Source organism: Panthera tigris, chromosome C2, assembly GCF_018350195.1.
Source record: "Panthera tigris isolate Pti1 chromosome C2, P.tigris_Pti1_mat1.1, whole genome shotgun sequence".
Lineage (NCBI taxonomy): Eukaryota > Metazoa > Chordata > Mammalia > Carnivora > Felidae > Panthera > Panthera tigris.
In genome coordinates this window covers 73,300,198-73,322,988 of record NC_056668.1, presented here as the reverse complement: position 1 = coordinate 73,322,988, position 22,791 = coordinate 73,300,198, and the positions used below count along the sequence as shown (strand labels likewise).

Sequence of the window (22,791 nt, the reverse complement as noted above, 5' to 3'; positions counted from 1 at the left end):
AAAAATTTAAGAAACCACAAACCTGCAAAACGTCTACATGTCCATCAATAATAGAACAGATAAATGGTGACATATTCGCACCACAGAATACCCTACAGCGGTGACAATGATTTATTTATCAAATGCAAGACTGTGGACGGACCTCACCATGTTGGATTAAAGAAGCCAGATACACGAGTGCACGCTGTGTAGATTTTTTTAAACAATTTTTTTTAAGATTTTTTTTTTTAGTAATCGCGGCACTCAACGTGGGGCTTGAACTCAAACCCCGAGATCAAGAGTTGTACCCCGACCGACCGAGCCAGCCAGGTACCCCCGTAGATTCTGCTTACGTATCATACAAAACGTGGTGAAAAGGTGAGAACAGCAGTAGCCTTTGGGGTGGTCAGTCTTTGCTGAAAGGAGGTACGAAGTGTTAACCGTGTTCTCAGTCAAGGTGCCGGTTGCATCAGTATGTTGGTGAAAGTCAGCTATCTATACTCTCACAGTTGTGTTCTTTCTGTATACGTATCACACTTCAACAGAACACTTATGTATTCAGTGTTCTGTGCACTGGGCACTCTTCACTTACATAATGCCCTTCACTTTTGGATTGCTCAGAATTGTTGTTTTGCCTTCATATTGGAGCCTTTGATAGCAAGTTCTTTCCTGTGTGGCCCTCTCTTCACCCTCAGTTGGTCTATGGTGTGTTGAACAAAACAGACAACGAACTGTTAGGTGTTTGTTCATTCTGAATGATTTTCCTCACTGCTCCACAAGGACTTTAGAGGGGTGGCATTAGGTCGATTTCTGGCTTGTGGCCACATTTCCCAGTTTGCCTGCCAAGAAAACCTATATTGCTATTGATGTCTTGACAGAAACCTCCACTTCCTCCTAACTTCCTGAAAAGGAAACGGAGGACAGATGTATAGCAGGTTCTACTTTAAAAGGGAGGTATATTTCTTGTAATAAAATGCTGGGGAAAAAATTTCAAAACAATGAAGTGATCATGCTAATGGCTGGAACTTTAAGTCTACCGTACTCCTCACTACAAGGGTGAGGATACTTAAAAACAGACACCCTCCATGGTGTCCTAGTTTGGGTTCTTCAGACTCTAAGCAGAGGACTTAGATTTAGTTAATCTGGGAGGCAACCCCCTGAAGCAGAAGTGAGGGAGTGGACAGTGAGGGAAGGGAGGAGGGCAGCGGGCGAGTTAGTGAGATGATTTCCATGGAGGATCTAGTGTGGAAAATGTACAGTGTATGCACCAAGTGACAGGGAAGCTGGGGCACTTAGCACCCAGCCCCCATTCTTGACCAGTTGGGGATTGCTCCGGGGGTTGTTAAATCCCCAGGCCGTCTAGATTGCCGTGTGTGCAGCGAGCAGGCTCCTGTGGTGCAGGAGAAAGGAACGCAGGAAATACAGGGCTTGCAGAGGAAGGGCTCGCACAGGAACCGTCCACTGGGGCTGCAGGTGAACTCAAAGTGGCTAAGGGATGGAGGGGTGTGGAGCATCTACACAGAGAGACGTCTCTTACTAGGAATACTTGCTAGAAGATGGAGTCGGATGCTCTTCACAACTGTTGCACATTCATGAAGGTTAAATACCAAAGGCATACATCCAGAAATAAGCCCTCACATTTATGTTCAATTCTCAACAAAGGTGCTGAAACAATTCAGTGGGTAAACACTAGTCTTTTCAACAAACTGCTCTGGGGCTACTGGATGCCACATGCAAAAGGTCCATCTTCTACCTCACACCAGATACGAAAACTTAAAATAGACCAGAGACCTAAACGTAAGAGCTAAAACTCTGAAACCCTTGGAGGAAACACGGGGGTAAATCTTAATAACCTTGGATCTGCCAATAGTTTCTTAAATTTAGCACCAAAAGCACAAGCAACCAAAGAAAAAATGGATTCATTTGGACTTCACCAAAATTAAAACTGTGCTTCAAAGGCACTATCAGAAAATGAAAAGACAACCCACTAAATGGCAGAAAACATTTGCAAATTACACATCTGCTAAGGGACCTGTACCTAGAATGTACAAACAACTTTTATAACTCAGTAACAAAATAAATAACTCCATTAAAGAATGGACAGAGGGGACGCCTGGGTGGCTCAGTCGGTTAAGCGTCCAACTTTGGCTCAGGTCATGATCTCATGGTCCATGAGTTCAAGCCCCGCGTTGGGCTCTGCACTGACAGCTCAGAGCCTGGACCCTGCTTTGGATTCTGTGTCTCCCTCTCTCTCTGCCTCTCCCCTGCTTGTGTTCTGCCTCTCTCGCTCTCAAAAATAAATAAACATTAAAAAAAATTAAAAAATAAAAGAAATCCTCATTTAAAAAAAAAAAAAAAGAATGGACAAAAGATCTGAATAGACATTTTCCCAAAGATCTACAAGTGGGCAATAAGCACATGAGAAGATGCTCAACGTCATTTGGCATCAAGGGAATGTAAATCAAAACCATGACGTATCGCTTTATACCCACTAGGATGGCCAAAACATAAAAAGACAGTAAGACAGTAACGTGTGTTGACAGAACTACGGAGAAACTAGAACCTTTGTACACCGTTGATGGAAAATGTAAAATGGTACCCCCATTCTGAAAATCAGTATGGTAGCTACTCAAAGGTTAAATATATTGCAATTCCACTCCCAGATATATACTTAAGAATTAGAAACCACACAAAAACCTGTACACAAACGTTCACAGCAGCACTGTATTCATGATAGACAGCAAGTGGAAACCAAATGCCTTTTAACTGATGAATGAATAAACAAAATGTGGTGTACCCATTCAGTGGAATGTATTATTTGGCAACAAAAAGCAATGAAATACTGAGAGATGTTAGAGCATGGATGAACCTTGAAGACATCAGGCTAAGTGAAAGCCAGTCACGAAAGGTCACATAGCTTATGATTCCTTTATTATGAACATATAGAATTGGCAAATCCATATATAAAGTAGATTAGGGTTTGCTTACGGCTGGGGGGGATTGGGAGGATTGGGGGCCACTGGCTAAAGGGTCCTGGGTTTTTTGTGGCAGCAATGTAGAACTGGTTGTGGTGATGGTTATATAACTCTTGAATATACTAAAAACCGCTGAATTGTATCCTTTAAAACTGGTGAACTTGCATGGTATGTGAGTATCTCAATAAAACTTACAAAAATAATCAGGAACGTGAAGCGTATGTAATTACTTTTTCTAAGAAGTCTCATGTTTTAGCTATTACACTATCATTAAAGCAAAACTTATTCAAAATCAGTACATGCTCTGTCCATTCAGCATGGAAGTTTCTCCCAGACAACCATGCCTATTCTTCAGTAAATGGAACAAAGTAGGCTTTAACATGCTGATGCATGTTCCTTTTCTTTCATGGGCTTTTCAGACTGTCCCTTTCCTCAGATCAAAGGGAAGAACTAGAAGTATATTGTTGCAGATGGATGAACACAACTGCGGAACCTCTCTAGCTCTGCCTCAGGCTTGATCTGGAATAACCTTTCACCCGATATTCAAATGAAGAACTAGAACACTAATTCCTTACCTGTTTATAAACTCTTCCTTGGCTTACCCACCACTTTTGAGCAAACCTCCAGAATCCCTTCACAGGCTCTAAGGCCATGTGATGGCTCTTGCTAACTTCCTGCATCAGGGCCCTACTCCTGCTGTCCCCGGTTTCCAGTGCCTTTCCTGCCACACAGAAGGTGCTGTTAAATAAACAAGTATATATTTTTTATTCCCCAGGTGGAACACATTTTTCAAATAGATCTTAAAATACACTCTGGCCACATCGGGCAAGGCTTAACTGCAAAACTGTGGACGAACCGCGGGTCTGTCATCTGATACATTTCACAAGACTGTTCATGGGCATGTGCATTTTTCTGGAGAAGGCGTCCATAACGTCCGTTAGATTTCCAAAAACATCTACCACACAACACAAGGAAAGGATCTGAGCTAAGGGAATAATGAGGCTCATAGAAAAAGGGAGACAAAAGTAAAGTGAGAGGCTAAAACAGGAATGGTACTATAAAAGGTAAACTGTCCTTGTCTCACTCTTGATGGTCCTAAGTACTAAGGAGATCAGGCAACTATACCTAAAACAAGAACTAGCTGATCATCTGCCCATTTCCTCATGCCTGTGGTGAGCTTTAGAAAAACACACACTACTTTCTATAGTAGTGGCTCATGTTGACAGGGATCTTCAATAGAAGGGTGGGCTCTCTGAGGCTTTTAAAAACTACATCTGCTAGCCCCCTCATTCCAAGACCTGATGTGCCTTCTGCAATACCAGGGGACTGCTGGGTATGCATGTGAGGTTGAGAATCACTAACCTATATAATGTTCTCAAAAGAATCCATCTAAAATCCCAGTCATGCTTTGGCAAATTGCAACTGTTTAAAGAATGTGAAATGTCCAAATGGCAGTGTATCTACATAAACCAATAAAACGCCTGTTAGTGACCATTTAATTTTAGTATTTTTTTTTTTTTAAACCCAACTTACAAATTAGTATGCATGTGTATTTGTTTACACATGCAATCATTCATTCCCTCTTAAATTCAGCCTTCTACAGGACAAAGTTTCTGGGGCTCCAAGATGACTGTGTTAGACTCGGTGCTCCACGGAGCCCCTGCATCCTGATACTGGCTGTCTGGTGTGGCTGCGTGCCACAAGAAGCAGGGTCCATTTCACAGCATCACGGCCAAGAGCAGCTTCTGTGTCTTCTTCAGGTGCACAACGCAGATGCCATTTCCACTGCAGCCCAAGTTCACGTATCCAGGTGCTTATAGAGTCTACGAGTTTTCTCTTTTTTATTTCTGTTGCCATGTTTTTTCCAGGCCTTCCCAGCCCTGCCCTCAGAGCTCACAGCAGCTGTAGTCACCAGGCCACTCCCTGGCTTGTAGCCCATCACAGCCTGGACTCCTTTGGTCAAAGCTCTCACGTTTTCCTAGGAAGTGAAGACAGCAGTATGGGAGATGTAAGCACAGTATTATTTATGGAGAACTCCAAGACAGAGGACTTCCACCCTCTTCACTGCTCCTCTCTCTCTCCCCATTCTTAAGTAAGTTTCTCCGCATTCTGTCTTGAGTGCATTCTCTTTGTCCTTCACTTTGCTTAGTCCCATCGCTTCAAATGCCATCTGTAACTAGCCACTGAGCAAGCACTCCCTATGCCTTCCTCATCTACCACATACAGCCAGCCAATAAGTTCTGTGGGCTCCAGGCTCTAGCATTTGGTGTACCTATCCACTGTTCTCCACCACCCTGTTCTAGCCCCGGTATTCATTAGCTTTCACTGGAACACTGCAACACTCCCCAGTTCTACTAGAGTTTAACCATCACATATCTCTCTTTCCTCACAAACCTCTGATGGCTCCCTGTAGCCTGGGGAACCGAGTTCGTATTCCCTCAGAGGGTACACAAGACCACTTACAACATGGGCTTCTTATTGATAGAATCCACACTCCCATCTTTTTATGCCTTTGTTCACGCTACTCCCTCTCTGCCTGGAGAATCGCCCTCACCACTCCTTCCAACCAGTACGTTTATATTTGCCCTTAGAGTCCAGCTTAGCTATCACCTCCTCTCTGTGGCGTTCACTCACCTACTCTCCTCCTGGCCCCAAGGGGGAACTGCTCCCCAATCTGGGTTCACAAAGTACCTGACTTATACTTCTGCCCTAGACCTAACGTGTCACGTTACTTGTTAACTTGCTCATCTCCCCTTAGCTAGAATGTGATCTCCCTGAAAACAGTAATTATGTTTTCTTCCTTTTGATATCCTAGGTCCCAGTGTAGTATCCACATGTAATAGTGCTCAAAAAAGTTTCTGTAAACTTGTGATTTTATTTAAGTAGAGCAAAATGAAACAAAAAACTGAACAATTAAGTTTACTTAGTAAAAATAAAATTAATCCCATATGATTCTGCAAGTGCAAAGCAGTATTTCATGATTGTCTTAATAGTAGTGGGTCCAAGGAAGAACCTATGATCTTTCTGCCTATCAGTAAATTTCCTCCTAAATATTGGCAGACTTGGAAATAATTCAAACCAGGAGCCACAATAATCAAGTTCTAGCCCAGCCTTGCCATTTAAGACAAGTATCCTTGAAGAAGTCACTTTGCCTCCTTAAGCCTCAATGGCCCCAGTGGTGGATAGCACTATCTGCTTGGCCTGTGTGAGGCACACAAATAAAGCATCATGTAAATACAGAAAGAAATCACTCTGGATACAGATGACACCCCCTCCCCCCACCACCCTTTTATGGCTGTAGTAGTCACAAAAGGATTTAAAAAATATATTAAGTACAGTTATAGGATTTAACTGTTCTGCATATAAGTTTTCTTTATTTTCTTATGTTAAAACATCTTTTTTAAATGTTTATTTTTGAGAGGGAGAGATAGAGAGTGCATGTGAGTGGGGGAGGAGCAGACAGTGAGGGAGACAGAGGATCTGAAGCAGGCTGCTCGCGGACAGCAGAGCTGGATGTAGGGCTTGAACTCATGAACCGTGAGATCATGATCTGAGCCGAAGGTGGACAATTAAATGACCGAGCCGCCCAGGTGCTCCTAAATTTGTTGTTTAAAGTGCAGCATATAAACTGTAGCTGTGATGTAAACAATGAAAGTTACTAAAATGTACTGGCTCAGAAAGACCACTAAACAGTAGAAAATATTTGCAAATTATAAATATGATAAAGGTTTTTATCAGAATTTATAAAGAGCTCTTACAACTCAACGACAGGTAATTCTCCAAAGAAGATCTATCTACATGTGCCAATGAGCACACAAGATTACCAACATCCTTAGGGAAATCAAAATCAAAATCATGAGACACCACTTCATATAGTAGGACGACTAAAGTAAAAAAGGACAGAAAATAAGTACCAGTAAGGATATAAGGAAATTAGAGCCATCATACCCTGACGGTGGGAATGTAAAATGGCACAGACACTTTGGTAAGTCTGGCAGTACCTCAAATGTTAAACATGTGGTTAACACATGAGCCGGCAATCCCACCCCTAATTATATGCCCAAGAGAACTGAAAATCTATGTTCACACAAAAGCTTGTGCATGAATGTTCATAGCATTATTTATAATAGAAAAGGGGGGATGCTCGGGTGGCTCAGTCGGTCAAGAATCTGACTTCAGGTCACGATCTCATGGTTCATGAGTTTGAGCCCTACATCGGGCTCTGTGCCGAGAGCTCAGAGCCTGGGACCTGCTTCAGATTCTAGGTCTCCCCCTCTCTCTCTCTGCCTCTCCCTGGCTCACACTTTGTCTCTCTCTCTCTCTCAAAAATGAATACACATTAAAAAAAAAAATTTTTTTAAAATCATTTATCTTATAATAGAAAGGGGAAACAACCCAAATTCCATCTATGAGAAATAAACAAAATGTGACATATCCACTCAATGAAATATTATTTGGCAATAAAAAGGAATAAAGTACTGATAAATGGATGAACCTTGAAGTCATTATGCCAAGTTAAAGAAGCCAGTCAGAAAAGACTACATAGTGGGTGATTTCATCTATATGAAATGTCCAGCATAGGCAAATCTATATAGGAGAAAGCTGATCAGTAGTTGGAAAAGGCTGGGGAGAGTGGGAAACGGTGAGTGACTGATAATGGGTACAACGTTTCTTTCTGGAGTGATGAAAACATTCTAAAATTATGGTGATGGCTACACAACTCTGAATATACTATAAACTACTGAACTATACTTGCAAAGGGTGGATTTTACACTATGTGAATGGTTATTTCAATAGAACTGCTATATAATATATGCTGATCAGAAGTTAAAGAAAAACTTTAAAACTTACTTGATGGAAAAAACTTTTGTCAACTACATTTTCAATCTGTTTTGCTTTTTTATTTCCGCCTGGATGCATTTTTAGTTCACCACCATTCGTTTTGTTCTCTAGGAGTCGCTGGTGTTGATGCTGAAAGGTCACAGGGTCTCTTCCAGGAGGAGGATGACAGTACAGAAGTTTACCCTACGAAGACAAGAAGCGTAACAGCACATCACATGTGTTGTCTGTGTTCTCCCAGAAGAAAGAAAAATCCTCAAAGAAGACATCTCCGCCAAGCACCCTCTGACCAGCTTTCTTTTTTCAATTAAAAAAAAAAAATGTTTATTTATTTAGAGAGAGTAAGAGTGTGAACAGAGGAGGGACACACAGAGAGACACAGAATCCAAAGCAGGCTCTGAGCTGTCAGCAGAGCCTGACGCAGGGCTCAAACCCATGAACCATGAGATCATGACCTGAGCCGAAGTCGGACGCTTAACCAACAGAGCCACCCAGGCACCCCTTCCTGCTTTTCGATTAACCAAGCTGACTTCTGGTCACCTGCAAATGGAGAGTCCTAATGAATACACTGACTTACCTTTAAAGTGTTCTGAAGGCCTAGCCTGCCCACAGCCCGCAGACCAGGAGGAAATCTTTCTCCTCTGTGCTCCTTTTTACCTTGTTTGCATTTCTACTCATGTTCTTCGGTGCACTTATGTGACTATACTTAGGCTAAGCGTTTTCCAAAATGAAAATCAGGACACAACTGCACAGCAGGATTATACTAATGCAGATGTTGGGCGGTCGCTCACTGGATGCAAATTTCCTGCTTCCCACCATAAACACTCTATAAACTATGGTTTGTAACTCATCTTCTCATCTTCCACAGTTTTATAAATGGCAAATGAATAAATAATTTATCCATACAAATACTCTACTGATTAACTACTTTCTTCCTGAACTGAAGGCAAGACAGTATGGATGTTCAATTTTACTCCTATGCTTCCAAGAGCTCTGCTGATGTGGCATTCAGAAGAGGGAATCCTCACAACCAGTTATTACGGGAGACCCAAGATGCTTGTTTGCAGAAAGAATTAAGCTTAATACATAACAAGTACTGGGGGCTAATTATGCGCCAGGCACTGAGCTTAGTGGTGTGTGTGTCTCCACACACATGTTATTCTCATTTACTTCCCATAATAATCTCGTGAGACAGCTACTATTCGTTCCTATTTTACTGATGAGGAAAACCCAAAACTTAGCACGTCCTCATCTGTGATGTGGACAGACTCGTTATGTATCTTTAATGAGACGACGCACCGAAAACAGCACTACTCTCGGCAGGGCTGTGAGTACCGTTACCGGGCGAGCGCAGGGAGAACGGCATACGGACGCTCCGCTCCCAGGAGGACTGTGACACAGCTGCAAGAGGAGCTGCAGGCGATGGCAAAGCCAGAGGCACGCATTTATCACTTTCGCTGACAACGTGCAGAGAGCTCTCTCTCTCGTAATTGTGCTGTTGGTTCCATCTCTGGCTCACATGACGCCAACTCCCCCGGATCAAGAAAGCCACGCCGAGGCTGCCGATCTCCTCCCGCAGAAGACCCGTGCCAACCTTGCCAACACTGGATCTTGCCAATTACAACACACCCTCAATGAGAAAATCCCTCCTTTGTGACGCAACAGGTTGCTGGCGTCTAGGCGCCGTGAGAGAGGAGGCCTGCTCACTCAAGAGCATCGAGGAGCTGGGCTCACTTACACTGACGTAGTCCTTCAGGATATAGCGAGCAGACCGAGGCTGGTCTGGCTGTCCGTGTGCAGTCATGAATCCTCGCATATCTGTGAGGAGAAATGGGTTGTGCAAAACTTGTTAGAAATGGGTTGTGCAAAACTTGTTAGAAATGGGTTGTGCAAAACTTGTTAGGCAAATCACAACGAAGACAACTGAGGTGAAGGAAGTTTAGTCCATTACCACACCAACTACGCATCCTTACTCTCTAGATTTAAAAAGCAACTGTCATGGTAGAAGACATTCTGGTAGCAATTATAACGACCTCCGACAATCTGGGTGAACAGACCACACTGTTCTGATAGCCTAGCACCAAGGGCTGACACACACATTCAATCTCTCTCCACTCCAGTTATTTCTTTCATCTCTTGATTTTAAACATTTACATACGGAGGCCACCTGTAGAATGCTATGCCGTCACTACAATTAGCAAAACCAAAAGCAATATAGTAAGTCTTCTTGTTTAATAATGTATCTATGCATTTTCCCAACTTCCCAAACATACAACAAAGATCCCTCTAATACTAACTCAACTAGAGGGGGTAGCAGAGCCTAGTGGTTAAGAATATGGCCTTTGGCAGACGGGTTGGGTTAAAAATAGCTCCTTCACTTAGTAGCTGTGTATTGGCTCTTTCAGTTCAGAAGAAAATAGTTAGAACCCTAGATCGCACAATACATAAAAAAACACGTAGGCAGATTAAAAATCTAAAGGTACATAAAAAAAGACATTACAGGAAAATAGTTTTATCCTTTTAAGATAGGGAAGGCCCTCCCAAGTAAAACACCAAACACCATCAAGCCAAAAAGGAAAGTCTGTTAAAATTGTTAACATATATAAGGCTAAAGAAACCACAAAGAAGTCCTACAAATCCTTAAAAGAACACAAGATGCATAGAAAAAGGTGATTCCCAGAAGAAACAGAAATGGCCAGCATATGCACAGATGTTCCATTTCATTAGTAAAGATACGCAAATTAAAGTTATTTAGCAATGTCTTATGAACCATCAGAGACTATTCTTAAAAAAAAAAATTTTTTTTTAATGTTTATTTACTTTTGAGAGAGACAGAGACAGAAAGTGAGTGGGTTAGGGGCAGAGGGAGGGGGAGACACACAATTGGAAGCAGGCTCCAGGCTCCGAGCTGTCAGCACAGAGCCTGACGTGGGGCTCGAACTCACGAGCTGTGAGATCATGACCTGAGCCGAAGTCGGACGCTCAACCAACTGAGCCACCTAGGCGCCCCTGTCAGAGACTATTCTTTACAGACCTGCAAAATGATCTTAGAAACTATACGTATGTGGTCACCCATCTTTACAAACTGGCTTTTTCCTTACTCTGATTTTATCAGCATTAGATGAAAAATCTTAAAAAACGATTACTTTTAGTTTTATCTGGAAGTCCAATCAAATGGAAAGTCTGGTGGAAGCCCACTACTGGAAAGAGGCCTGGAATATGAAACTCGGGCTATGCGCCACTGATCAGACACCACTGTAGGCAAGTCATTTCATGCTCTGATTTCAGATTACTCGTCTTAAAAAAAAAAAAGAGGTGAGAGGCGGAATGATCTTTAAGGTCTCTTACGCGGTTTTGTGACTACACTGGTCTCATCACAAATGCTTAATATTTATCCTTTTTAAAGTCTCTCAACTAAGCTAAGTTCAAGTTAATGTCAAACAAGGTTTCCAAGGGACTGATGGAAGGGGAGGGAGGCTGTTTTGTGTCCCTACCCTAACCACATTCAGCAACGTCCCAATCTGAGGGCTTTCCCTTCCAATGCTGCCCTCACAACTCTCCTACCTGCTCTGACAGCATATTCATTTTCTTCCCAACATCCCTTTTCTTCCCCGTTTGGGAGAAGACTCCAGAAAAAGCCAGCACAGCCTCAAGCTGAATCGTGTCTACACCTGGTTATCTTCTAAACAGTGAATGCCCTCAGGGCCTTTTCTTAGAGGCATGTGACAACTGCTGGCTCTTGCTGGTGCTCTCTGTGGGAGCTTTCAACAGTCTGCATCTAGGCATTCAACAGGGAGGGGCCTGACTGCTATAGTGAAAGCAAAGGGCAGACCTGAGGAGAGGCAAGGGATTCAAAGCATCTCCTCCTCTAACTCCAGAAAGCACTTACCACACTGAAGTAAAATGCTACTCACGGAGCAGTTAGCTCCCCTCCCTTACTGCTGCACTCTGAACCCACCACCAAAGCAGCTACCTGGAGACCAGGTAGCTGGAGGCAAGGCCAACAGAGACAACGAAAGCACAAACCTTGGAAGATGACATGACAAATGCTAAGGAAAAATGTAAATTTCTATCTCTGCAGGAGTAGTTGCTCTCATTAACTATGTTGTTACTTTTTGTTCATTTAATTGTTCATGTTTTAAAATAAATCACAACTCACATCCATAAGCTGTCAACAGTTCTTCTGATGTCGGAGGTCGATGGGGATCTTCATCCTCTCTAGGCTTTATGATATTAATGCCATAGGTAGCTTCTAAAACATATCTCGGAATATTCTGGCAAACATAAGCTTGTCAAGGAATCCATTACCTTGAACTGACCCCTTCCCATCACGGCTTCTGACACATGCCTCTAATTCTGAGACCATGGTACTTTAGCACTCCTATGACCAAAGCCTTTTTATGTCTCCAAAAAAGAAGTACAGCTATTCATTAATTTTCAAATGCTTTCTCTTTAAATACCATTCTACCTTGTACCGGCTATTCATGCACATGCCCCATATGCCCCCGAGACCGAATCCAGAAAGGGCAGGATCCATGGCTGATTCATGCTCATAGCTTCCACAGAACCCAACCTTATCTGGCTTGTAATGAATGCTCAATACACATCCGATTATTAATTCAAACAGAAATGGAAAATATACAGAAAAGCATAAATAATGTAACAACTGTGTTCCCAACTATCAAGAAGTGGTAACAATTTTGTCTATTAAAAATTGTATTACAGGGGCACCTGGGTGGCTCAGTCAGTTAAGCGTCCGACTTTGGCTCAGGTCATGATCTCAGTCTGTGAGTTCAAGCCCCGTGTTGGGCTCTGTGCTGGCAGCTCAGAACCTGGAGCCTGTTTCAGATTCTGTGTCTCCCTCTCTGACCCTCCCTTGTTCATGCTCTGTCTCAAAAATAAATAAATGTTAAAAAAAACCATTTTTTTAAAAAATTATATTACAAATGCAAACCTCCACTGGTCTGCTTCTCCCACTTTCACACTCGCATGTTATCTATTAATGCAAAGTACTGTTCTGTGAGGTGACAATTTTTACAGAAATGGGTGTCACACCGTATATGTGATCTTTTGAGATCTACCTAGGTTACCACAGGCAGACTTAGTGCAGTATTTTTAACAACTATATACTATTCTATTTTAGCGATATACTATATTTTATCAATCCTGGCAGATGAATTCTCATTATTTCTTACAGGAGGAGAAATCAAATTGGGGTAAATAAAATGCGGTGGCCTTCAGGGCAGTCATGAAGAATCTTGTCAAGAACTGTACAGGGCCAGAAATTTCACGCTACTTATAAATTAACAAATTGGCATGTCAGTTTCATGGAGTCTCCTTCCTATCTTCCTCCGGCATCCACAGAACAGTAACAGACTAACCTGTTGGGTTGTAAGTAGGGTAAGATCTTAAGACACTGTGGTTCTTAACAATATTTTTTTCATGTCACACACTATCCTAGGTGCTTCACATAAGTTAACTCATTATGCTGGGAAGCAGCAGAGTTCCTTTTTTTTTGGTAGGCCTATTTGCATACTTTAAAAGCATGCTGGGATTTTGATTGGGATTGCATTGCATTGCACTGATGTATCGATTTGAGGAGAATTGACATTTTAAGAGTATGAAGTCTTTCAAACCATAAACACATATATCTCTTCATTCAGGTCTTATCAACCGTGAAGGAGCTGTTATTACTGGCACTTTTCAGAAAAGAGAGTTTCTGGAAGGTTAAGCAAGCTTATCACACAAATAGTCAAATGGCAGTCTCAGGATTCAGGTTTGCAACTCGGGGCTGAGATCCAAGACTGGGCTCTTCCACTGATTCCAGGCGACACTGCTGCACTCAGGACATGAGGTTCTGTAATCCTGATGCTACCTCACATATAAACTTGGGCAGGTTACTGTTAAGTGTTTCAGGTTTTTCAATACATCCAATGCAAAGCCAAGTCCAAAACAAACTTGAAGCCCTAGTGTACACATAACAACCAGTCTTTGCAAAGCAGAAAGGATATTAGTGACACAGGGGGAACGTGGTCTCTCATTTGGTCAATAGGGAGGATTCCATTGCAAGTCATTTCTGCCTTGGTAGAGACGAAGGATGGCATCACCAGGCCCGGGCAGTCACATAAGCAGAGGCCAGGTTCCACATAGAGAGTCTGAAAGACAAGTGAGAGGTTTACGCTGGGCACACAGCAGAGGAAGGGAAAAGACCAACACGCGAGTGGTGAAGAACTCAGAAATACCCAGCCAGAGGAACTGGCTAAGGAGGAAACAGACTGATGCTGCAGAAATACCTGAAAATGCTTGGTGTGACCAGGTGTGGCAGACACAGACACTTTCTTGTTGCCCATGATGGTGTTGATTGTGGAACTCTTACCAACATTCGGATAGCCCACCTGCAAGAGACACCTAAGTTACTAGTGTCTGACAGTACGTGTATCAAACCCAAAAATAATACATAAATAGTCCAACTCCAGCGTGTTTGGTTGCTTCAAAAGATTATTTGAAATAGGTGCTGTTTGTGGACAATTTGTTCCCCTGCAGTGTGGATGTATTTATTCAGACAGGTCTCCAGTGATGAACAGTCAAGCTAAGTACATTTTATTTGTAGAGGTCTTGCTGTAACAGCAGATATTATAAACCTCAGCCCCTTGTTCTCAGCTCCCACGAGCTCTCATTTGGTCAATAGGGAGGTTCCCCCTGTGTCACTCCCACGACCCACGATGTCCCATCTTACAGGCATAGTTTCTGTTATATTTTCCACACTGTGGGTGAAGTCAAGCATCAGACAGGTATTTTAATCATCACAACATACAATCACTTTTAATTTTTAGTAACTTACCAGCAAGCTTCTATCTTATTGGTTAACAATGGTAAATGGCACATGGACTTGCTGTGGGTTAACAAGCTATTAAAACTCTTCAGTGAGTCTTAGCAGGATCATATAAAGATTCTCAAATAAATGCTCAAATCATGCCAGTCTTGCTCCAGGCTTTTTCTTAGGTTTTTTTCCCTGCACCTCTAAATCCAATTCCTTCTTACCTGGTTCAAACAATCCTCCGTCAGCACGACTGGAAGATTACAAATACTGATCCCATGGAACATAAAACCCCAAACCTTCCACCTCCAGTACAGGCCTCGTAACACATCACTTCCATTGCTCAGCTTCGCTCTTGCCCCTCTCTATGCTTAGCCATACTGCCACCTGCTGGTCCATGGACATACTTCCATTCCTGGGGCTTGGTTTAAACCTTTACCTTCTGTTTGTCTGAAGGCCCTTCCTTCCATTGTCACATTGTACTTTAAGGTGCAACCTCTTACATAAATATTTCAGACGACTGCTCATTAATTTCAATATTCTCATGTTTTGTGTTTATTTATATCTTGATTACATAACATGTTACCATTTGTTTACATGTCCTTTGTTGGGGGCAGGGGACTTCTGTTGCTGTCATCTCCCCCACCTCCTGCAGACCAGGCTCCTCATTATACAACTCTTATAGGGTGCTGGATGTCTTCTCTACCACTCCCTACACTTGGAATTAGAAGTTCTGGGAGGGTGGAGATACACTGACTGTCATGGCCCAGCAGGACGCCTGGCATGTGGCCAGTGATCAATAAATGTTCACAGAATGAGTAAATTAACCTATTTTCAAGATTTCTAGAGTAAGACATTCAGAAAGCGGCGAGGCTGCTTAGCATGTCCGTAAATGTGAGAAATAAACTAGCTTTTAGGGAAGCTGGGCTTTCTGGTGGCATATGGAAAATGAATTTTTAGCAATAATATATAGAAGTGGAGTTGTAAAGCTAAGAGAAATTAGCTACATTTCCCAAAGTTTATAGCAAGTAAATCAGTTCCACTGTAGAACTGGGAATTACACTAGGTCTGCCTGGCTCCAGGGACAATTGCTTTACCTAGTGTTCTAAAATAAAATGTCAATCTGCTATAATCATTTTAAGTACGCTTTGGGAGGGGGACAGTGCTTCAAAACAATTAGGATCGCTCTACTCGGCACGTAACTTAAAAGCTAGAAGATTTTAAGGCTGCCATGATCTACTTTCTTTCACTGTTTTGTTTTCTTGCTTGGATGGAAGATCTATAAAATACCTTCTCTAACATCTTACACTTCCTTAGCTAAAGATATGGCTGTCTGGAGCTCTGCTGTACACCCCTGAGGTTTGGGTACTTCTCACAGCCACCTCTAGAATTAGTGTATATGTAGCTAGGGACGTGATCTCCTTTCCCGTTTTTTGTTTATTTTTGAGAGAGTGCGCACACATGTGCACGAGCGGGAAAGGGGCAGAGAGAGGGGGACAGAGGATCCGAAGCAGGCTCCACACTGTAAGCAATGAGCCAGATATGGGGCTGGAACTCACGAACTGTGAGATCATGACCTGAGCCGAAGTCGGAGGATCAACCAACTGAGCCACCCAGTCGCCCCTCCTTTCCCCTATTCTTTTTTTTTTTTTAATTTTTTTTTTTTTTTTGGTTAACGTTTATTTTTGAGACAGAGACAGAGCATGAACAGGGGAGGGTCAGAGAGAGGGAGACACAGAATCCTTTCCCCTATTCTTATGCAACCAAAGCACCAATCTTGTTGTACCTGGCCCAAAGATGTTGGGATTCTCCCTAGAATGCATCTGGAACATTTACAGTACAAATTCGCAAGGATCACATGACACCACAAGCCTCCAGAAGGTAAGAATATTGACCTGGAAGAGTGAAAATGGGCTTAAAAGTGCTCTTTTCCAAGTACTTCTTGGGAAGTCACATGAATGGTAGCGCTGAACTGGAAGGAGGTGGGAGAAGATAATTACTATGAAAAGAGGTATAGCCAATGTAAGCCTTGAAAGAGTACACTTTTGACTTTTCCTGTCACACTGCCTACTCCCACAATGCCAGTGGGCAACAAGAGGGCAATAACGTTCCCAATGATGCCAGAAGCGTGGTTAGTAGTCCCTTGGATTCCAGTGTAGCTACCAATGGATTGGATATAAAGATACCCATGGGGTAACAATCTCAGGACCTATTTCACCTTACCAGTCCAACAGTAAGCTGTCCATCTTTCACTTTCTTCCCGGTATGTAGCTGCTTAAAGATCTCCAATAACTCCTGCCTTGATACCAGGTGGCTGAAATTGCGTGTGTGCCTCTTCTCCAGGGTGTTCCTGTCCTGAGCCTCAGAATCCACAGTACAGCTTTCCTTCCTGTCCCAGCCACAGGGCTCTTCGTCAGGGTTGCTGTCCTCTTCCGAACACGTCTGCCAAACTTCCTCCTCCTCCTCCGGACAGTCCTCGTACTCACTGTTGTCTTCATCGCTACTGGCAACTTCACCAAGTGGCGGGGATCCCCCGTCCAGGAGCTGTTCGGTCTCACTGTGAGGATTTTCAGCCTCATCACAACTGGAGTTTTCAGACTCAGTTGTATTGGCTTCTCCAGCACCCTCGTTCACATGTTCCTGATGAAATAACAGAAACTGCAAAAGTTCAGAAGGGTAGAACAATGGCATCTTTCATTCTAATGAAAGTATTCAGAGTTGGTTATTGAAGAACAGAGGACAAGAAAAGCCATGAAGGAGACCAGAAAAGGTGAAAACAGGGAGACAATGTAAGTCTTTCAGTGCGAGGACACAACCAAACTATCAACAGTGGTGCCCTTTGGGGATGGGAGGAACAGTGGATCGTCACTTTATGCGTTCCTGTATTATTTGAACTCTGTACAAACAACATGTGTTACTTCTGTAATAGATACATCTTTAAAGAAAGCAAGAGCTTAGAAAAGCCCATGTCAAGCTGAATTCTTTGTCAGCATGCCATTTTACAACGGCCTATAGAACAAAGCATTTCTCGTTAACAATAAAACATTTAACATTCTCTTCTCTGCACAAAGCAAGAAGGGCAGAATTTATAATTTGAGTTTTTTACATTTGCATTTTTAAAGACTCTGGTTTGCATATTTAAGGAAACTGCTATTCCTTTATAATTGCCTTTAATAAATCAAAGTGCTGTGCAGCACAGCTCCCTCAGGATGAAATAAACAAAACTCAACTCCACATGCGAAAATTATTCACATATGCAAAAAAGAAAAAAAAGATAAAAATCATTTACTCTTTAGGGATGTGTAAATTCTTCTGAATTCCTACTGATATTAAAGCAAAACGAAGACAATTTATGGTATTACTATATTGATTTGTATCAACAAGAGTGAATTGGTCTGGATTTAGAAGTGATGCAAACCTGGTATCATTTCTAAATTACCTAATGTTAGAATGAGTAATCGTCACAGAAGAGGACACAGGGAGTTAAACAGGTATCCTAAATTTTAGGAAAGTAGTGACATAAACCATCACAGAAAATAGGCATGATTTCACAGTCAAGCCTGGTGAGTCAAAAAGAAACAGCATGAGGGTGCCTATGTGGCTCAGTTGGTTAAGCATTCAACTCTATGATCTCATGATTCGTGGGTTTGAGCCCCACATTGGGCTCTGTGCTGACAGTGCAGGGCCTGCTTGGGATTCTCTCTCTCTCTCTCTCTCTCTCTCTCTCTCTCTCTCACACTCTCTCGCTCTTTGGCCCTCCCCTGCTCATGTTCTCTCTCTCAAAAAACAAAACAAAACAAAACAAAAACTTAAAAAAAACAACCCACAACAAAACAGTATGGCTTATAACAGAACTACAGAACTGGGAGCAATTTCTATGAGAAATGAACAATGAGTGTAAAGAAGATGGTGTGTCTTCACCGTGAACTCTTCTGGATCATTTCAAAATATGAAAGAAACAGGTAACAATAATGTGAACCAGGGGCACCTCGATGGCTCAGTTGGTTTGTGGGTCTGTATATCGGGCTCTGCGGTGACAGTGCAGAGCCTGCTTGGGAATTTCTCTCTCTGCCCCGCCCAATGCACGTGCACTCTCTCTCTCTCTCAAAATAAATAAATAATGACTTTTAAAAAAGACCCCACCTAAAACGAGAAGCAGTTTAGGTTCAGGAAAAATGAGGACAACAAAAGGACTTCGTGGCAGTTATAGTAAAATAAAAATAAGGGGAAAGCCAATTTCTTAGGAAAACAGTGCAATTTAACAGATGGCCAAGAAAAAACTAAGGTATTCGGCTTGAAAACTGTCATGCTCTTTCAAATAAGAAGGGGTTAAACAACTGTAAAGGAAGAATCAAGCTTCAGATAGGCGAGTACAGTGATTATCAAACTATTTCTAGTAAGTTCATGTTTGATACTCAAATGACAGATGTGATTACTGATACATCACAACAGTAGTTAGTTATTGGTCTTGAGAAATCAAGAAAAACATCAGAGACTTCAGAAGACTTGGGAGGAGTAAATGATGGCTAACTTAAGAAGGAAGAAAGAATATCTTCCATAACCACACACTGTTAACTCGGAGTTGGATATGGGAGTAAGTCCACAAGGCAGCTGGTGAGCCCTAAAAAGATAGTCATCAACAGGAGGCAACAAGGGTTTCCTGAGAACAGATTATGTAAAAAAGTGGAACGTACTACTTGGTAACCGTTCAGGGAAGACTACAGATGTAGAAACTAATCCTTTTTTCATTTTTGATAATTTAAAAATACAACAACAAAAACCTTCACTAAGATGCTGGCTTCCAGGAAAGAGGTGAAACAGAAATAATGGTTAAGAGGACAAACTAGGAAGCCAGACTACCTGAGGATAATAAGCACTTACATTTACTGTTGAGAAGATTAAATGAATAAAATATACAAAGTGCACAGGATAGTGGTGCCTGGCACAGAATAAACTTTTTATGGGTTAGTTTTTATTAACAATAGTAACAACAGAATGATCCTTACTGTTCTATCCTTGCAAACACATCTGTATTCATCACATCAGAATGCTTATTAGTACCAAGTGCTTATTAGTAAGTTCACAAAAGGTTACAGAGCTCTCCCCTTGGTTCTGACCTGTTTAACATCAATGACTGGAAAGAATATACGGAAGCACAAACACAAAACATCTGCAGATTCAAAGCTAGAAGGAGAGAAAGCAAATTGCACAACCAAAATGAATTCTCTACCTTAGCCCCAAATACTAACAATATTTCAGAGGAACAATACTGTCCTAAGTTGAGCCTGAGTGGCTCACTTGGTTGAACATCTGAATTAAGCTCAGGTCATGATCTCATGGTTTGTGAGTTTGAGCCCCGCACTGGGCTTGCTGCTGTCAGTGTAGGGCCCAATTTGGATCCTCTGTCCGCCCCCTCTCTCTGCCCCTCCCTCACTTGCGCTCTCTCGTGCGTGCGCTCGTGTGCGCTCTCTCTCAAAAACAAACAAAAAACAACCACAAACACAAAAACTTTTTCCATATGTAAATATGGGGCGAGATTTGCATTAAGTCTTCTCATTTTTAAAAGATATTTGAGGGATTTGGTTGTTCACAGGTTAAATTAGCAAAGACCATAATAGAGCTCCTTTGAAACGGGGTGAATTAACAAAAACTCTGAATTACTAGGAGTATCCTGATTACAAGAAGTTAATAGTCTCTCTGTATACATCCTGGGCAAACCATATCTAGAATAACATATTCAATTAAGTGCCACCAATTTTAATGTTATCCTGACACAGGCAAACAGGCACTTGAGATGAAGAGTGCCCCAGATATTGTGTCCATAATGAATAGAAAGGCAGAAAATACATACAGTTTGCAGAAGAGAGAACTAAGGGGACAAAGGAAGAGTCCCTAGATCAAGGGTTAGGGAGGCCAACTTAGCTTCACTAAACTGAAAAACTTTCTTTAACATTTTTATTTTTTATTGAGAGAGATTGTGTGTGTGCATGTGCGAGCAAGTGGGGTGTGGGGGTGGATGGGGGAGTGAGGGAGGGGAGAGAGGCAGGAGAGACAGAATCTTAAGCAGGCTCCACTCTCAGCATGGAGCTCAACAGGGGGCTAGACCCATGACCCTGGGATCATGACCTGAGCTGAAATCAAGAGCTGGGCCAACTGAGCCACGCTGACACCCCTGAAGAACTTTCTAAATGAAGACAGGAACAGTGAGCTACCAGGTCTCTGTCATTTAATGCAGTCACAGAGAGATTATATGACTGTTTGCCATGGAGGTGAGCTAACCTATAAACTCATCAGGAGAGGGTATTATATTCACTGATACCCAGCTCAACACACAAGTCAATACATGGTTGACAGAGATAAAAGGAGAAGGCTAGGAAAAAAAATATTACTTTAGGTCTCTTCCAGATCTAAGATTCTACTACTAATTTCATTTCATAGTTATTATTAGTTATTAGTTATATTTTTTATTAAAAAACAAACCCCAGGGGCACCTGGCTGGCTCAGCTGGTGGAGCATGTGACTCGATCTGTGAGTTCAAGCCCTATGATGGGTGGAGATTGGGTGTAGAGATTACTTAAAACAAGCACACAGGGCGCCTGAAGCTCAGTGAGTTAAGGATCCGCCTTCAGCTCAGGTTATAACCTTGCAGTTTGTGGGTTCGAGTCTCACATCGGGCTCTGTGCTTGGGATCCTCTCTCTCTGCCTCTACCCTGCTTGTGCACGCTCGCTCTCTCTCTCAAAATAAATAAACTTAAAACACACACACATTCATGCCACCACCCCACCCCCAAATTGTTTCTGTAAAATTGGGATTAAAAGAGAACACGGTATAGCTTTAGGATTACTTCATTTCGTTTTGAAAACAATGTCAAAAGAGATTCTAATCAAGTCCTGAGAAGTAGAGGTACAGGCTTTGGTTGTCGCCGCCTCCTGTTAAAAACTATTATTAAAGTCATTATGAAACTTCCTATTCAACTTCCTGCTGAAAACCTAAAAGAATTAAAAATTCTAGCTAGTGTCAGTGTGTAACACAGAGCCCCAGAGATGTCAGATTATTTGACAACCAGAGAAAGCAACCTTGTGACTCATTTTTCTATAGTATAGATCATCCTACTATCAGAGCATTTAGGGAACCAACAAAAATCCCCGAATTCCCACAAAACTTCAAACCAACCAACCAACCAACCAACCCAAAGCTTACTAACCAGAAACTGAAATCTTCCTCCCAGAAACCCAACCTGAAAACGCCCTCAGGTTACCTCAGAGTCCCCAATCAGTTGAATGGCTCCAGCCAAAGCCGACCAGAAGATAATCTTCACATTTTCTTTTTCAAAGTATGTGGCCCAGGCACTCCGCTGCTCAGCAGTCAGCAAGTCTGCCTTATTTATCAGAATGACATTTTCCTTACTGTCATCTATCTCTTTCACGTAACATTCCTGGGCAAGACAAAGGTATTTAGAAAGGCCTCTTCAAACAAGTAAATATTGGGCAAATTATACTGAAGACCCCTAAGTATGACTAAAAGTTTTTACTGCCCCTAGTTTTAAGTCAACCCTAATTTAAAGAGTTTTCATCCTGCTACATTCTAATGATCCTTCCAGTAAGCTCTGAGAAAGGTAGGTCACATACACTTAGAGGTACCCTCAACATAAAAAATTGGAAAGGGTAAAATGAAATTCTCTCCTGTCCTGCTGAAGGGTAATAGATCTTTCCACTTTAAATACTGTTGTTCCTCTCTCTAATACTGCCGAAGTGTTTCTTCTACACAGTTAAAGAACTGCAGAGCTAGATTTGTCAGCCAGCAGGGACTAAAAGAAAAACAAGACTCGATTAATTGATATTAATTCCCAAACACAGCTCTTCATTAGGGAACACACCAGAGTGTGACTTCACAAGAGTTTCACAAATGAGATTTTTGTCTCTCACCAATGGATTTAAAAATATCCTGTACTATTACTATCATGGTCCTCAAACACAAATAGGAATACTTCACATGTGTACAGTGTTATACTAATTCAAAGCCTGTGTTACATTCTTTCATGTAATCTTCACTCCTTAATTATTACTACCTGTGGTGTTTTACAAACAGTTCACTGTAAAATATCACAGCAGGTAGTAAGGTGTGAGGAGAGAGAACATGACAGGATGGGTAAGATAGGACTAAAAAGTACAATGTTATTT

At 42.0% G+C, this 22,791-nt stretch overlaps 1 protein-coding gene across 1 annotated transcript in view; it reads right to left on the bottom strand.

The window, feature by feature from the left end:
• Nucleotides 1–3,695: 3,695 nt before the first annotated feature.
• LSG1 (large 60S subunit nuclear export GTPase 1) overlaps nt 3,696–22,791 on the bottom strand; it is a 36,773-nt gene continuing 17,677 nt past the window's right edge. The window contains exons 7-14 of the mRNA XM_007090979.3: nt 21,870–22,046; nt 16,834–17,250; nt 14,087–14,188; nt 13,805–13,948; nt 11,953–12,076; nt 9,532–9,611; nt 7,806–7,979; nt 3,696–4,932 (exon numbers count right to left, since the gene is read on the bottom strand). Coding sequence (XP_007091041.1) covers nt 4,753–4,932; nt 7,806–7,979; nt 9,532–9,611; nt 11,953–12,076; nt 13,805–13,948; nt 14,087–14,188; nt 16,834–17,250; nt 21,870–22,046 — 1,398 coding nt within the window. The 3' untranslated portion in view covers nt 3,696–4,752. The remainder of the gene's footprint in view (nt 4,933–7,805; nt 7,980–9,531; nt 9,612–11,952; nt 12,077–13,804; nt 13,949–14,086; nt 14,189–16,833; nt 17,251–21,869; nt 22,047–22,791) is intronic.